Below are 17,790 nucleotides of genomic sequence, written 5' to 3' on the forward strand. Positions count from 1 at the left end.
TACTGAAAATAACGAATAAATCTTAAAAGAGGCGCCTTGGTTAGTACTCAAAGATAATCGAAAATTCCAATTTAAATCCAACCCTGCGTGTTGGATGATTGTCAAGAATCGCGTTGCATTCACATGACATCAGTGTGCATAAAACAATTAAAATCGGTGCAAATCTACAATAAATTCTTGATCGAAGAGCATTTAGTTGTGTTTACGTCACGTGATGGCCTATCGAATTATTAGGCAGACGATGCCCTTGATTGCGGGACTGCGTAAACGACATTTCGCATTTTTGTTCATAGTGAACCAAGTGAGCTGTGTGAGTGCAGACATGTCGACGCAACCCGGAGATGCGAAGGTTCACACGAACGGCCTGCTACTTTACCAGAATCTCTATTCGTTTTACTCCCAAAAGGTAAATTGTTTGATCGATGTGCGATTACGCGACGACAAGGCCGTAGCGAATAACCTAACTTTCCGTTTTTCAATTCGCGATTCACTTTTATCGCATGTAAACATTGGGTTTTGTCTCGGGATCAAGGCAGTTCGTCCTTTGTTTTACCGATTTTTTTATGTTTTATCTTATGAGAGTTGTATGGGAGATATTTTTAAACCTCCGATGAAAGGTTTATTCGACCGGTACAAAATAAGCATTCTGTAGTATGCTTTGTCTTATTAGAATCTTTCTATCATTGTTTATATTTTGTATATACACAATATAATACGTATAATATTTTATATAATTAAAATCAATAGTTCAATTTGTCACAGAGGTGTATTTAATTAATTCTATTAATACAATTTTTATACAAATGTTAAAGAAAACATTTGACATAGTATTAAATTGATTGATTATTCTTCAATAAATAATAATGTAATTTACAATATTTTATCTAATAAGATAAATTATAAGAAATCACAACAATTGAGATCTGATTGTATTATAATTACTTATAATTCTTAACGTAAATAGATAATTTACGTATCATAAAAACGTCTAATATATAAGATTATAATTATATTTATTATTATTACATTGTTGTACCACCATCAATACCATTCTTCTGTATAGTTATTATTATGTAAATACTTAAGTTTGCAGAGACTCTGAATATGATACTATACTAAGGGTAGCCAAGTTCTTTGATAGTCCATGCCGTTTTTCAAAATTTGAAATGTTTTGCGGCAATTAAATAAGTATTTAAGAGGTATTAAAAAAATTTGTTTACAGAAATTATACTTATTGAAAACATAAAAGTACAAAATATGTATATTGAATTTAAATATTAAAAATTAAACACAATGAAAAGGGAACTCGGGTACTTTTATCGTGGCTCGTGTGGCTCGCGAACTGGTTGACCACCCCTGTACTAGACTATGTAATATAATGTAATATATACATATTACTTATTTATTCTCTGAGGAGGTAAAGTATACTTCTTACTCGAAAAGTCAAATGTATTAAATTATAGAGTAATTTTAATAGTGATGCCTCACTTCAAAAGTGAGTAATTATCTACTTAAGAGCAAAATCAAATAAATTTATCACACTCATTTTTAGATAATCGTATAAATCAATAAAAATGTTCTGATTTATTCAGGTAACAACAATAAAACGATATTTGATTTCAACTTTTATGACCTTCTAAATCAATTTTTTAAAATGCATTAAAAGTTATTACATATGTTTGTATAATGTTAATTATAAATTTAAATTTCAAATTATAATATTAAATTAAATTGATATTATGTATGTAGCAAGTTACATTAAATTTATTTACAAATGGTTAAACAATTGTTTAGTATCTACGTGATGTTCTTCAGGTTTTCCACTCACCAGTCAATTAATAAGATAAATTTCATTACCAAAGCAAATTATATAATCATTAATGAGAACTGAGATTAAAATATTAACGTAAAAATATGTTCGCTTAAGTGGGAAACCTAATTAATTTTTATATTTACAAAAAACGAGTAAATGAAATAATTAAAATAATAGGTTTAATAATTAGAATAGAATAATTTTAAAATTATTGAATAATTAATTTATTTTGAATATTTAATTTAGAATTGAATTGACAATATTTTTAGGTGGTAATGGCTTTGCACGAGAAGAATTTGCACTTCGACAGTCACCTAATAGACATAGCAAAGGGTGAACAGTACAAACCGTGGTTTCTTCACATAAATCCCTTGGGGGAAGTACCCGTGTTGCAGGACACCGGAAAAATTATTCCTGATTCCGGACGAATTATTGATTACCTAGAGGATAACTTTAGCAATGGTAAAGTGGTCCTTTTGATATCTTGAGTGGTTTTATTATGAGAACTGTTTTCAGGTGATACTCCGAGATTAATACCAATGAACAAGGGATCAGAGGTGCGGCAGAAAGTGTCGTCGTTTAAAGTACTTCTGGATTCTTTGCCCGCTAACGTTATAACCATGGGAACTTTGTTCCATCCTGAGTTAGTTCAAAATCCTAGAATACCTTTTATTGGTCCGGTACGAACGGCATTAGCAAGTAAATATTTGTTTATATTTATATACGTGTATAAAATTAATGATTCTTTTTCAGATGCTGAGAAGAATAGTAGTAGTAACTTAAGGAAGTACGCCCAAGAAAATCCAGATGCCAAAGATATGCTATTGAAAAAAGCTGACGCTCAAGATGAAAAACACAAGATAATAGTGGATAAAAATGAATTCCTGAAACTTCTAGCGCAGGTTGACGAAGTATTAACCAAGGTTGAGGAAGAACTTGCCACTCATACTGGAGGTATGTCCACAAAATAGTAATTTAATGATTTCAGACTGTTCAAATGTTTTTAGATAAATCCAACTGGTGGCTTTGTTCGGATTCGTTTACTGTGGCAGACATTAGTTTGACCATACTTTTGGAACGTTTGAGCCAAATAGGTTTGGAGAATCGGTTCTGGGCCGATGGCAAAAGGCCGAACGTTGCCAATTACTATGAGAGAGTGAAGGAAAGAGACTCTTATAAAAAGACTATACCTGGCACTTTCGTATTCGTTAAATTAATATTCTCGTCGCCTATACTGATCGGCGTTAGTGTTGCGACCCTTATCGCTGTAATCATTGGAGGAGTATTTATTGTTAAAAAATTTATATCTTAATTGTTGTTGTTGTTGTGGTTTAAGTTTCGATGCATTTCTTATAAATCTCAATATTTTTGTATAGATACATTAAACATTTGAATTTTACATGCTTTTCTTATTTACTTAATTATTAAGTATCAGTTATTCAAACATTTTGATTAATTTCACTTTAATAACATTAAACTACTTGTCATAAAAAATAAGTTGTCTTAAATATTTAGATTTAGAAGTAAATAAAGCAACATCCGATTTTTAAAGGTATATTAACAAAAATATACAACAACCCTTAAAATTAAGAAACAACCTTACAAACATACCTTGAATACAAAATGTTTTGTATTTGTAAAAAAACTACATAACTGTCATTAATAACATTACAAGGAAGTAAAATTTTGGCTACAGACAACTGCATTGTTATCACAAATACAATTTGGTTGAATAGTAGAAAAATGTCTAATAGCCCTTAACATTATTTTTTGTTTGAACCACTTCTAGTGCTTATATAAAAATGTATCAATGTTATGTAAATGATTGGATAATATTTCAAACTTTTTTTAAATATTTAAGCTTATTTATTATTGAAAACTTACATATAAATAAATAGAGTATTAGAATATTGTAATGATTTCAAATTAGATCACACCTATTTACACCAATATAAAATGAACCAGTCAATAACATAAAACAATATACCGGCAATAATTTGTACTATTTGTACATTTACAAATAAATGATAAAAAATCAACAAGAAATTAATAAAATGCAAACAATAAAAATTTAAGTAAAGGCACCAATATGATTGCAATTTTCTACATTTACTTAAAGCTACCTCCCAGATCCATCGCCTTCTGCATTTGCTGTGTAAAGCTGACGTCCCATGAACATTGGCACTTGATTTCCATTTACTAAACTGCCAGTCCTTCTCCTCGAAGGGGGTAGAGTTTCTTTCGTCGCTTTTTTAATATATTTAAATTCCCCTTCTCCAGGCATTTTTGGAAGCAACTTGGGGTGTGCAAACCACACTCGATATGTGAAGAACCAAGTTAAAATTGCAAAAGCACCACCTAAGAATTTTTCAATCATAATGTGGTAGTAAAGCATTGTACAAACAAGCATCACATCCCACATGACTTGAAACATTGTGATTACTATGAATAGTATTCTTATGTAAGGTGTGTACTTTTCATAATTAAACTGCAGTTGCTTGAATTCAACATCAGTGAGGTACCTTAAAGGATTGGTACTTTGGGCTGTGTCTTTCGTCGCGCGAGCGTGCTCCTCAAGTCTGATGTGGTCCTTAATGCTGTCCCAGTTGAGCATACACTTTGTCTCTTCTATCAGGACTAAACTGCCGTAGATTAAAATAAATGAATGACCTGACAAATCAAATCCATTCCAGATGTGTCCAGCTTGTAGACAGTGTCCTTTAGCATTGAACTTAACATTGTTGCACTTGCCGAAGGAGGCTTCAATGAAGTTGAAGAATGTGGTCCAAAACCACCAGAAGAATGTGGCAACTCCTATCCTCAATAGATGATATCTGATGATTTTAGATTTTTTGCCACAGCAGTAAATGTAGGTTGTGCACAAAACAAAAGGTACAAGCAGCATTAAATTCCATCCCCATGCAAATTTAACAAACAGTCTGTTGAAAATGTTATCTGAACGGGACAGGTATATTTTCGGAACGGTAAACACATCAGCAAGAAGGGAAATGATGAATAAGGCGCCCAAGTAAATGGCAACCTTAAGATTAGTGTTGAAAAATAAGGATTTCTTGCAGCAATAAAGCACCATTAATGTAAAAATTTCCTTGATTGAAGTAGGTTCACTTGTAGGCTTGGTTCCACGTTGATCGATGTTTGCATCGCTTGTTGTAGGTCGAAAATTCAATCTTCTTGTTGTCGGTCGTTTACTTGGGAAGGTCGCCATGATGACAGTAAATAAACGGGTAAAAGGTCAAAGACCAGTGAAATTCATTGGCCAATTTTATGAAGAAACTTGCGTAATTTTCACTATTTTCTACGGGGATTATTTATACAGGTGAGATTCTAAAAATATCCACGGGAAATTTTGGTATATTGAGGTTACCAAAATAATTTGACGTTTATGTGTCAAAATCATATGTATACATAGAAAAAAATGAAATATCCCCTAAAGTGCATATTTGTCTGTATGGTGTCTTGTTGAAATAAGGAAGTAATTCTTTCACCCTCGTACAGGGATAACCTGAGGTAGTAAAGAAATATTGACATGCAAATAATGATATAGTAAAATAAGACACATATAATAAAACAGTATAATAGAGAGAGTGCCCCATACACACAACGAAAATGAACTAAATTATGTAAACAAACAGGCATTTTTGTTTATTTAAATTTTAGTTTTTTTAATTTAAATTTTAGAAAAAATGTTGCCAACTCCACCAATAACAGTTGCTGTGTTCTGTCTAATAGTTGGCTACAATGACATAACCTAGAAAACTTTTATAACCAAAAAAATATAATTTGTGTCAAAAATTTACAAATAAGTAAAAATGTTACACTCTCAAATAAATACAGTATTCAAAATATCCCGTAGGAACACAATTAGATTTGAGGAAATAATTTATAAATTATTATATTGTAGGATTGCCAGTTGCTTATCGATTCATCAGTTCAACACCAGTTGTTAATCTTAATCAGAAATGGCGACAAGAAAGGGGCTTACCTCTAAATCCAAACACAAGAGGTGTTTTAACTGATGGGCCTGACTATACCTTTTTAGATGGAAGGCTTACGCCTTATGGAGTTGGACAGAAGGAGAGAATTGAGATGCAGAGGCAAATTGCTGAGGATATTATAAAACTGAGTGGCGAAATCGATTTTGCTGTTGAAAGACACAAGAAACTTCAAGTTGAAGACGCTAAAACAAAAGAAAATATTATTAGGAGTAAATTAAAACCAAAGGGAATTAATTTGTTAAAGTCAAAATAAACTATAGTTATTAAATTGTTAGAAATAGTAATGAGTGTTTTATTTTATGTTTACCTGGATGTAAATAAGGGAGTCACACATAAAATGATGAAACAATGAAACTGCAACAACACAGGGTAAATTTGTTCTGTTAATATTTTTAAATGACATAAAGTTATTAGTTTATCCGCTGCTACCTGCTTTTCTTCGCTTTGATTGGCCGAGATTGCGAAAAAGGTTTTCCCATTTTACCATCTTGTCACAGGTACATTTTACGATGTTGTTTGTGTCAATTAGTTACCCTTTGCACTCTGTTGGGTATTTCTTAGAAAAAATGCTCAAATATTTAAAAAAATCTGTTTTAGACAAGTTAAATCTTGTAAATAAAGAAAATTCAAAATTTTTTTATATAATACGGAATAAATAATGAACGAAAATGATTAACTTTATAATATATATTATTCAGTGCTTAAGTTTTTAACTAATTAAATAAACTTCAATAAAAAACTATTTTTATAAGATTTTTGACAATTAATCTACCTTGAATCTTTTTATCCAGTTTTAATTAATTTTCTTTGATGGCGTGTTATTAAGCGGTGGAATTTGCGCAAGAATTTAGAACTCGATGAATATTAAACCAGTTTCCAAACTGATCATAAAAACTTGGTCTAAAGTTTCCCAAGATATTAAATGGAAGTGTTACAAGTAAAGGGCTCATGTTAAATAAAATGAAATGGCGGATTATAAGCTTGTCTTGTTTCCGAGATTATATAAACTAATTTTGGAACTAAAATAGTTGAGCTTGTTACTTTATTTATAAATTCAATTTTCGTCACATTTTCGCACTCGGTTATACAATTTCTATATTTTCAATTACTACAAATAATCAAAACAATTATTTGAATTATTATAAAATTGGATGTACAAAATTTAATATGTAAGTATAATGGATTCAAAGGTGTTTGTTTAGTGTGTTTAATGGTGGAGCAGTAATTTGAAAAGTCATTATAATGCTTTAATGAACTTGTTTTGTTAGAAATGGTGATAAGATTAAAAGTTAGCACATTTACCATTCTTTGCACCTTAGAACTTCTGATTCTGAAACTGATTCTACTATCGTTTAATGGAATCATGATTATCATTATGTTCAATCAGTCACTAAAATGTTTTCAGTATACTTTAATGACACGTAATTAACATGTATGTTTTTCCTAAGTGAAATAGTGGAAAAAGAGTGGCAGGAAATAAACAAGCTAGTATATACAAACGTTTTTAGAAATTTGAACCTTTCTGTAGTACAAATTTATGAAATTATTTGTTACTTTAAAAATTTTAATAATAACATAGCTAGAACTGGAAAAGTACAATAGAAGATTATTGTCGAAAATCTTTGGACTCAAAGGGTATAAAAGAATAAATAAAAAACATGTTAGATAATCAGTTTGGTGTCCAATCGAAAAATTTTAATTGGGGGCTTTAAAACGGTCGGGGACGGGAGCGAAAAAGGAAAAATGGGAAAAAGGCGAAGCACGCTTGGCAGCGGCACAGGCAACCGAAATTTCGCTGTCGCGCACATGGGGTAAAGATCGCATGCCGGTATCAGGCTCTCGCTTCACTGTGCCGAGGGCATTATCGCGGTGTAGGTCTCTGCGTCGCGCTCCCCAAAAATCACCCCCCCACGATTGATCAAACACCAGGTCCATTTTGCATGGTGACAAGCTGGCCGGCCGATTTTCCCGCGCCGATTTTATTATTCGACCTGCCACCATTCTGATGTGGTTTCCGGTAAGATTGTGGTTTTGTGATGTGGACTCATGCGTGTCGTTGTGAACCGACTTTAGAAGTTTGGATTCTTTAAGTTGTCGACGGGTTCAAACACGTTTCTTTCGGTAAGATGCTTCACAGTTTTATAGTTTATAAACATTTTGGACTGATGACTTTGTTCATGTTAGAATGAGTTAATTATAATGTGTTAATCTAGGAATTCCCATTTGACAATGGTGAATGCGCCGGAAAGATATTGTGAATTATTCACACAGAGTTTGTAGCGCAAGGTATTTTTTGTTTTGTGGATTTTTATGCCCCTTTCGACAAACCCTCATCGTTTATTTACGTTGATTACAAAAAGGGAAAGTTTATGCTGCAGGGATTAATTTACTAGATACACATCATCCCTTCGGCCTATATTAATGATGAATGGTAATGAAGAAGTTGAAATTAAATAGTGAGGTTTCATCATGTAACAAATTATAGTTTTGTCATACATTCGATCACCTTGTGTATAGTTATTTATCTTCTGCGATAAAATCGTACAAAAATGTGTGACATACACGCTATCTTCCCCAATTAAGGAGTAACCTAATAAAATTATCAGATTATTATCACATTAATTTAAGTCACCTGAAACACGAGAATAAAAATAAATTTTCGGGGTTTACATGAAACTGATAGTAACTTTTGGAATGTGAAGAAGGTTTCCTAAATGAAAACTGTACAAAACTTTATATAAGAAATTGGATTATGTTAATTAACACTGGCGCATCCGCCATTTTCAGGTCGTATTGTTTATGGATTTTATATCGATCTATCCTTGTTATTTGGATTCACAGAATAAAATTATGTATTTTTAATAACAGAACTTTAATTTCCATTCAAGATACAAACAAAACTGGCAAATTGCAATTAAAAAGTTTGACAACAAATATGCAAATATGAAGAAATAAAAATGAAAAATTATTACATTTTTATTTATATTATGGTACACTGAAATTAATCCGTGTTTATGAATGCAACTGGCTACACAGTGGATTTTTATAAATGCAAAAATACTCCGAATTCGCGCGGCATTTTTACGTATAAATTGCACGGCTAAAAATAAAATAATTTCAAAGTTATAAATTAAATCGATAAAATGAATACGCGAGTAATTATTATATTTTATGCTTAAAATTTTATGAATCCGCATTGTGGGTAGGATGCATTTACATAAAATCGTAAATTCGATAAACAATTTCGGATGAGCTAGATTATATTTCACACGAATAATTACGCACCAATAAACTAAATACCACGTCTTATTGATTGCGTTTATTTTAAGCCTGACATTTTAAATATTACGCCTGACATTAATGATCTACCGCATAATGTTTATGGCAAAATTGCAAAACTTAATTTTTAATAGAGTATTAAGAATTGTAAATGTCGGTGGAAATAAATATATGAATTATGATTTTGTTGATGTATGTTTTAATCAGATTTAACATTATTTGTGATAACGTAATAACAATGTTTATGCTTGTAATTTAACCTCTGGAAATGTAAACAAATCCACTCATACACAAACTATACAACAAAAGTTTTGTTGCATAATTTTATGTGAACTAATATCATGAAAATGTTATCAGCAGCAGCATTAGAGACTACATAAAACATTTCATATGCTTGTTATACAAGTATTGTATATTATTATACCAATATTACAAAAAAAGAACTACATTCGAATCAAAAATGGTCTTTTCCATTTTAGTTTTGGTCCTATATTATAATACAATTTATATAATATTATATTATTTAACTGATATATTAAAATTAATTATAATTTCTGGCATATATTATTTTAAATTAAAATATTAATATGCGGACAGTTAATTAAAATTTCAATAATAAATGAAATAATTTGTGCTGGCACAAAATCGATAAAAATATGCACTCTCAGTAGATCTTAGATCTAGAAATTAAACACTGATTAATTAGGCAAACTAATTAATTTCCCGTGTCAATTACAGTTAAATAAAAAGTGCGACATTTATTTTCTCGAACACGTATTCGGGCCATTTTGAGTGACGAACCGATGAATTTAAATTAATTTCCCGATAGCAGACGGCGCACGGGAAATGGGTTGCAAATTAGTTGGTTATGTAGCGATTATAAGAGATTTGGGAAACTTGTTTACTTAAAGATATTTGAATATAAATGGCTTTCGTTAAACCGGGGCCGCGAGTAATAAAGTTTCGTTTTGATGAATATCGTTACATATTTTTCGGTTGTTTCGTCCTTTATTTTTGCCATTATTAAATGTGGATCACAACAACAATGTATGTATTATAGATTTTTTTGAACGTATTCAATTTATTGATAATAAATTTTGCTTGTTATGTGGGAATACTCGATTTTAAAGTTAATCTCAGCCCTAGACGTATTGTATAAAATATGATCGGAGAAAAAATTTGTTTTTGTCACTGCGAAAATCAAATGAATAAAAAAAAACATATACACATTCACAAATATCGTGAATGATATAGATACTCGTGCCTCCTAGGAAAGCGATGCGAAAAGGAATGGAAATATTCGGGGAAAATCTATAAACAGATTCGGGATCCAGCACATACATCTGCCAGAGTGAGGGTATAGATAAGTGTGTCTAGTATAGGAAATGTCATCCATATAAAAACTTCCTTTTACCATTGCAAAATTGAATCCACCATACAATTTATGTCTCCACGAGAGCATAAATAATTTAGTGTTGAATTCATTACCATCATTTCGTATGGAATATATGGGCCCGCGATTTGCTTCTCGATAAACGGAAATTTATTGCGAAAATCACATTTATTCTTTAAAAACGCATGAAATATGCACCCATTGATTTACTGACGTCTTTTTTGATTTTATCGAGACATATGTTGTGATATAAGAATGTTAACTAAATGCATATAAAAAAGATAATAAACTATTGGAAGGTAATGTTTAAATTTATAAATTATTAAATAATTTAAAATAGTTTAAAAATATAAATTATTAAATAATTTAAATTAAATTACACTTTTGGTCAAAAGTTTGGAAACCCTAAAATTGTTTATTATTCTTTTCTAAATAATACCTAAGATGAGTTTAGATCCATTGATTGTGAAGGCCATGGTAAAACTTGTACTTTTTCTTGTTCGAACCGGTCTTTTATGTACTTGGAAGCATGCTTGGAATCGGTGTCCTGTCGAAACAACTATTTTAGTGGCTCATTATCCTTCGCGAAAGGGTAGCATGTGGTCCTCTAATATGTTTCCATAAACAAATCGATCCATTTTTTCGGTAATATGGACCAACGGGCCGCGCCATATTCATTGAAACAGCCCCATATTATAACATTTTCCCCCTTCGTGTTTAACTGCAGGTAATTGGTATTTTTTATGGAACCGTTTGCCTACTGGTCTTCTTACAAACCTCTTGCAATCATTTCCAAAAAAAATTAAACTTACTTTCATCGCTAATTAACAGCAATCCGCACTTTTTGTTGAACCACGGAAGATGCTCTTTTGCAAAACTAAGTCTGTTCTTTCTATTTTTCTCTGATATAAGAGGTTTCTTTGCGGGCTCCAAACAGTCCCATTTTCCGCAGTCTTTTATGTACAGTCTTGGAGAATAAATTTTGTACATTACCCTGATGTAACTCTTGATGAATATCACTGATTGTCAATCTGGGACTTTTCTGGGATATACGCTTTATGCGTATATCAAGAATTGTATCCGTACTGCGAGGTCTGCCTGTTCTGGAACGACCCCCAATAGATCCACAAGTGTCAAATTTATTCACAATTTTGGATATGGTCCCTTTATTGATGTCCAGAATTTCAGAAATTCGATTGTACAACATACCCTCATTTCTAAAGTCTACTATTTGTTTTCGTAAGGCCATTGGGATTTGCTTTCGCTTTGTCATGATTAAAATTAATATTTTTAACTCGCCACACTACAATGAGAAGATAAACAATACTGGTAGATGGTCAAAATAAATGAAAATAAGGCATTTAAAAACTTCATGTATGTCTTGGTAAAAAACTGGGTCTTTGTCTATTTCTTATTATATTTTTTAAATACCGAACTAAACTACAGTATATACTGTGATTTATTATTATTTTGTTTTTAATATTACTTTATTTGCTATTCTAAACAATTCTGTCCTAGACTTTCCAAACTTTTGTCCAGAAGCGTATATTGAATTATACAAAATAACTTTTTTGAAAATAAATTACAACAATTACTCTATTATTATTATTATTTCTTTTATTTGAGGATAAATATATTAAAAAAAAAGAAAAATAAAAAATAAAAAAATAGTATATTACCAGATTTAAATATTTCTTGAAGAAAATCTTGTAAACTTGACATACCATACTTAGATAAAAAAGTTGGTACAATCCTATACTGGATATTAAAAGAATTGCGTAAAGTATAAGAGTAATAATATTCGCCAAAGATTACGTGATACAGGTTCATTGGGCAAACAATGCTACTCATTTGGAAGATCAAGATCTATCTGTACTCCTAGAGCAGTTGAAGAAATTGTAACACTGCTAAATCCATAGACGAGTGTGCAGAGAATGTCAGCTGAGGTAGGAATTAGTGCCCCTCTTGTTCATAGAACTCTTACCGGGGAGCTACTTTATCTGTATCACGTATCCAAGTTTTAAATCCACTTGGTCATTAAGCACCATTAGTTGATTCTTTGCAAAGAGGTTGAAGGGCCTCGTCCTTGTTTGTACAAAAAAGGTCCTATTCACCTGAAACGGAATTGTTAACTTTTATAAAACTCAAATTTGAACTGATGAAAATTTCTTTTTTAATGGAAGCTTACCTAAATTTTCTGCAGAACACAATAGACGATATTCCTTTAGATCAAAATCAACAAATCTGGTTCCAGTATAATGGTTCTCTAGTTCATTTGATTGCAGTTAGCCAAAATATTTTTACATGGATGGATATGAAGAAATGGACCTGTATTATAGCCTACAAGGTGGCCTGATTTATACTCTTTATTTTTTTATGAACATTTAAATATTTACATTATATTTTTAACATTCTGTACATAGTTAGCATTTAAAATATTTGTCGACAGAAATAACAAATAAAATAAAACAAACATCATCCCATATATTTTTGTTTTCCAATTTGTTCATGATTTGTGGACTTGACACAATGACACGAAAAATCCGGAACAGTAAAAATTTGTAAAACAACCGCATGCTGAATAATTAAATTTTTGTTAAATGTTAAACTCATTGCGCAACTATAATTGCATATTTATAATCGGCAACATAAATTTTGTCACTCACTCATTATGTGTACAATGCAGAGAAATTTTTGATTAACTGTGACACAATATTGATATATATTTTCAGTATTCTGTCTGTACAATTGAACGGCTTAGTTTGTTTATATGGGTACAATTAATTATAGTTATTTTATATTAATAAAAATAAAATCACTTGTCCAAAAATAGTAATTTATTGCGTCTAATTAGTCTAGTAAATGTATTGGATTGCTGGATGTTTTTATTTCATAAACATTTAAATAGGATGCACTAAACGCATGTTAAAAAATAAACAAAAACATATTATTATCAAATGTACATTTTGCAGTTTTACTCGATGGTTGACAAACAACAAATTAAACACTTTAACAATGACCACAATGTTATTCTTAACAATTGTTATTTAAAAAAGAAAACCCATTAACTACATTAAGAAATCAATGCACAGTAACACAATCACTTTACAAGGGGGGATTTTCTAATAAAAATTGCGTGAATAGATAAGGAAAACCTCACGCGTCATGCAAATAAATTACACCTTTTACGTTATGTAGCGGCGGTTCTTCCCCGCAGGACGGAGATCGGAGATAAGTGGCGGGATGGAGGTCATAACATATATGAGATCCTTTCAAATCATTTTCCGACGCCACTCACTCCACGGCGCGTCACAACCCTCCCTTAAACTCAACAAAATTTAAATCATGCTCAATTAGAAATATTTAAAATATTGGTTATATACGGAGTGGATATAAATAAAGGTTCCATTAGTCGGATATCCATTTCCGCATACTATTCTTTGTGCTGATTTGATGAATGGCCTCACTTCATTTCCATTAATCTAAAATATGGAAATTTTTTTAACAACACCTAGACGTAAAACACATTTTATTTCGATTAATATCGATTAATGTTGCAGCGCGTTTCCGGTAACAACGCCTGCAATAATTATCAAGCCGTGTGTGGGAATTAAGGACCAACAATAAGCGGGATGCAATTAAAAAGGACAACATGATGTATAAAACCCGAAAATCCCTAAAAGCAATTAATTTTAAATCCATCACAAACGAATATAATTGTTCTGCATTGTGTCCAATTTGGGTTTAAATTTGTTTTAGCTTCGCATATGCCCCCGCAATTCCAAGTAGAAAATGATACATTGCATTTATCAGATCGCCGTTGTCCGACAATTATAAAGTTTTGTGTTGCAACTTTAACTGGGGCGAGAAAAAACACTTAAACGCATAATTAATGTTATCACAACCACAATTTGCATACTTGTAAACTTTCAAATTGACGTTGTTTTTATATAACAATATAATTAAGTTTAAAAAAATTATATAAAAAAATTTTTTCTTCAAATATTTGAAAAAAGTAAATATATTTTTTTTCAATTGATGTTGATATTCATTTGTGTAAATAGAAATATAAAATAAAATTTATCAAAAATTAGCATGATTCATGTCCGGGGAACACAGGTTATGGAAGACTTTTCTGCAAGTAGTAAATATTAATATTAAAAGGTTTCTATTAAAAATATAAGTTAAAGTTCAACTAAAATAGTTATAAACTGAATAATAATAATCTATAATCTGAAAAATTAATGATTGAAGAAGATAAAAAATCTGATGAATCTAAGAAATGTAAATAATTTGCAGAATCTGAATATTTTGAAGAATTTATAGAATCTGAGGAATATGAATAAACTGAAAAATGTTCAGACTAAAGAATGAAGAAACTGAAGAATCTGATGTTTTTTATTATTTAGATTACTAATACTAGAACTTATTACCACTTAACCTCGTATATCAATCAATATTATTATCAATTAACCAATCTTCTGGTTAATTTTTAGTGGAGTTATGTTTATGGTAAGTATTGTAACATATATTATTGTTTACTATTGTCTTGTGAAATTTGTTATTAAAATGAATTAAAAGTTTTATGAATAACGGTGATTAATGCAATACGATTGCATAAAGAGAATATCCAAAACAGATCTTAACAGTAGTATCAAAAATGATTATTATGTGGCAAATCTGATTTACAGGGAAACGCATCATCTCATGCAATTTTTCATAAAAGATGAGGAAATAATTATAATAATAATAATTATAATAATAATAATTATAACTAATTTATATTTTATCCAACAAATAGTATTTTTATATAACAATGTAACAAAGAATTGTTTTACTTTCCTTAATTAGAGGATTGGCTAGTTTATTTATATTAATCAAGGACTTTTTTATTATGTATTATTATATACTGTGTGCTATGTTCACACTTTATCTAACAACTATGAAACCAATCAACTATTTTAGTTGAAACATAATTAATTTTCCAACTGAATAATCACATTTGGTTAGTTTTTAATACTATCCAACAAGTCTATAAAGTAGCCAAGTAAACACTTACCGTAATATATACAATTCATGAATAAACTTTGTATCTAGGAGGCAGCTCAAATTGATTAAGGTAGCCAATTTGACAAATTCTTACTAATTAATTTCTTGAAAACTTGGCGGTCATACTTTAAACAGTTTATGAAATAACAGTGAACTTTGGCACCTTTTCTTAGTTTGTGTTTTAAACCAACTAATTTTCGTAATTATTTTAGTTTAAAAATAATTTGTCATCAAAATAATCAGACATTTGGTTATTTTAGATACTATAGAATTAGTTTATAAATTAGCCAACTTTTTAACCGTATTATTGAAATTCACTTTGAATCTAAAAGGCAGCTCATATTAAATAAGGTGGTCGATTTGACAAATTTTAACTAATTAATTTCTTTAAAACTTGACATTCATATTTTAAACATAGTCTTAGAACAGTTTTAACAATACACGAAAACTGTGTATAACAAAGTTGTTGTTTATGAAACAACAGTGAAACATCTCAGAAATATTACAAAAGGAGAAATATCTCTGGTTATTATATATATTATTTTATATTTGAATCATATTTGGTTGATGTTTATTGGAATTATTTCCTGACGTTTCGCTAGCACGAATGGTTAGCTCCCTCAATGTTTAAAATATTTAAATAAAAACAACTTTAATGTAATATGAAATTTGATTTTGTTAAAAAATATATATTTTATTTTTAAAAAACATTTTTGAATTTAAACGTGATGCTTTTTTTGTGAAAATTAGTGTAATTATCCACATAATAAATTTGACACTGAAGTTGGCAGCACTGAGTGTTTATAATGAACAAACTTGATGGTTTTCATGTGTGAAAATTAAGATTTGGAATGCTTGGTATACATTTTCCATTTAAAATAGGTGATTATCAATATGTGTTGCGCATACTATATACATGTGTTTATAAATACATTTCGTGGAAACGCAAAATTGAATGTTCTTTTCGTAACCGATAACAAATGCGCCAGAATATAGCCATTTGTATAATGGCAAGTTGGAATTGATGCAAACAAGATTCAAATGAAACTGGGCCATAAATATCGGTGTCGCTGCCAATAACAAGGAAGCCAATGCGTCTTCCGTTTATTATAATAATTTATTTGCGACGCGATAACGCCAGGTAAAATTGGAACGGATATTTTCTACGGCATCATACCAATTAAATTCAAACGAAAATGGAAATTAATCTGGCGACAGATCTGACTGCAATTAAACGGTCCGCAAAAACGCAATTACAATTCAGCACGGTGTCCCATGTTTATTTTAAGTTTTAATACACCGCCGATCGTAAAAATGAAACGCGCCCGATTTTTATGCACCGCTAAAAACAAAAGGGAAAAACGAATTTTAATGCGGAAGGTCTTTCACGGGTAGTAACCGAAATTATATTCGACCTTAATGGTAAATGGAGAAGTTTTGTAGGTCTAAAGATACATCCCCTTTCATTCATTTCAGTTTGAATGCGGTTTGGTTCAGAATTATGTGCCTGATTATGTGCCAATTGTGTTCTAATTATGTATCCAATTAAAAACTTTATTGATAATGAAGGTAAGGGGGTTCTCGAGTATTTGGTTCGGAATTATTTCCTAATTATGTACTCAAAGTGAAAAATTGTACCTCCAAATGAAATTTCTTAAACAAATTTTCATTAAAATTACACAAACCGTTTAGACTAAACACAAAACCCATTTACATTTCAAACAGAAAAATGTCTATGAACATTGACAAAAAATCAGAGACGAATTTTATTTTAAAATTGTCAAAACTGTTTAGTCCTTAAAATGCGATGATTGAAAATTTATGTGCAATTTATATGTATTTAAATTACAATTTTTTATTTAAAATTCAGTTCGTTAATATTTTTCTACAATTTAATTTTAAATGAATATAAGAATTTAATTTTCTTTTTATTTAAGTATTCCGTGTGACCTATTTAAGAGGGAAACACCTATTTTACATTTTTATTTATAATTATATTTTAATGAATAATTTGTTAAAAGATATATAGAATTAAACTCTCAATGCATGCATAGATTGAATGATAATTAAGAATTACATTTTTTTCTGGACAAAGTCAATTTTGGATATGGGAATCTTTCGATATTTCTTTTGAATGATTTTGAACTTCTTCGTATAGTTCATTCATATTATACAGTCTCTTTGCAGGGATTTTCCAATCAATTTCTTCTCAAAAGTTTTTCATTGGATTGAGGTCTGGG

General features: G+C 30.2%; 4 protein-coding genes across 4 annotated transcripts in view; 3 read left to right on the forward strand and 1 right to left on the reverse strand.

Moving 5' to 3' along the window:
- The first annotated feature begins 126 nt into the window (after window positions 1–126).
- LOC109602461 (ganglioside-induced differentiation-associated protein 1) lies at window positions 127–3,212 on the forward strand. The gene is made up of 5 exons (XM_020018823.2): window positions 127–406; window positions 2,083–2,275; window positions 2,330–2,512; window positions 2,567–2,767; window positions 2,821–3,212. Exons 1-5 carry the CDS (start codon window positions 215–217, stop codon window positions 3,123–3,125), a joined length of 1,074 nt encoding a protein of 357 aa, XP_019874382.1. The 5' UTR covers window positions 127–214; the 3' UTR covers window positions 3,126–3,212.
- A 142-nt stretch (window positions 3,213–3,354) lies between these two features.
- Window positions 3,355–5,149, reverse strand: LOC109602450 (acyl-coenzyme A diphosphatase FITM2). The gene has a single exon (XM_020018811.2). The coding sequence runs from the start codon at window positions 5,037–5,039 to the stop codon at window positions 3,933–3,935; it is 1,107 nt and encodes a 368-aa protein (XP_019874370.2). The 5' UTR covers window positions 5,040–5,149; the 3' UTR covers window positions 3,355–3,932.
- A 390-nt stretch (window positions 5,150–5,539) lies between these two features.
- On the forward strand, window positions 5,540–6,113 carry LOC109602449 (39S ribosomal protein L52, mitochondrial). The gene is made up of 2 exons (XM_049963673.1): window positions 5,540–5,683; window positions 5,736–6,113. The coding sequence occupies exons 1-2, from the start codon at window positions 5,644–5,646 to the stop codon at window positions 6,080–6,082; spliced, it is 387 nt and encodes a 128-aa protein (XP_049819630.1). The 5' UTR covers window positions 5,540–5,643; the 3' UTR covers window positions 6,083–6,113.
- Window positions 6,114–7,744: 1,631 nt separating this feature from the next.
- Window positions 7,745–17,790, forward strand: part of LOC109605910 (tyrosine-protein phosphatase Lar) — a 343,758-nt gene continuing 333,712 nt past the window's right edge. The window contains exon 1 of the mRNA XM_049963666.1: window positions 7,745–7,950. The gene's annotated coding sequence lies outside the window, so the exon portion shown is untranslated. The remainder of the gene's footprint in view (window positions 7,951–17,790) is intronic.

Source organism: Aethina tumida, chromosome 2 (assembly GCF_024364675.1).
Source record: "Aethina tumida isolate Nest 87 chromosome 2, icAetTumi1.1, whole genome shotgun sequence".
In the NCBI taxonomy this organism is placed as follows: Eukaryota; Metazoa; Arthropoda; class Insecta; order Coleoptera; family Nitidulidae; genus Aethina; species Aethina tumida.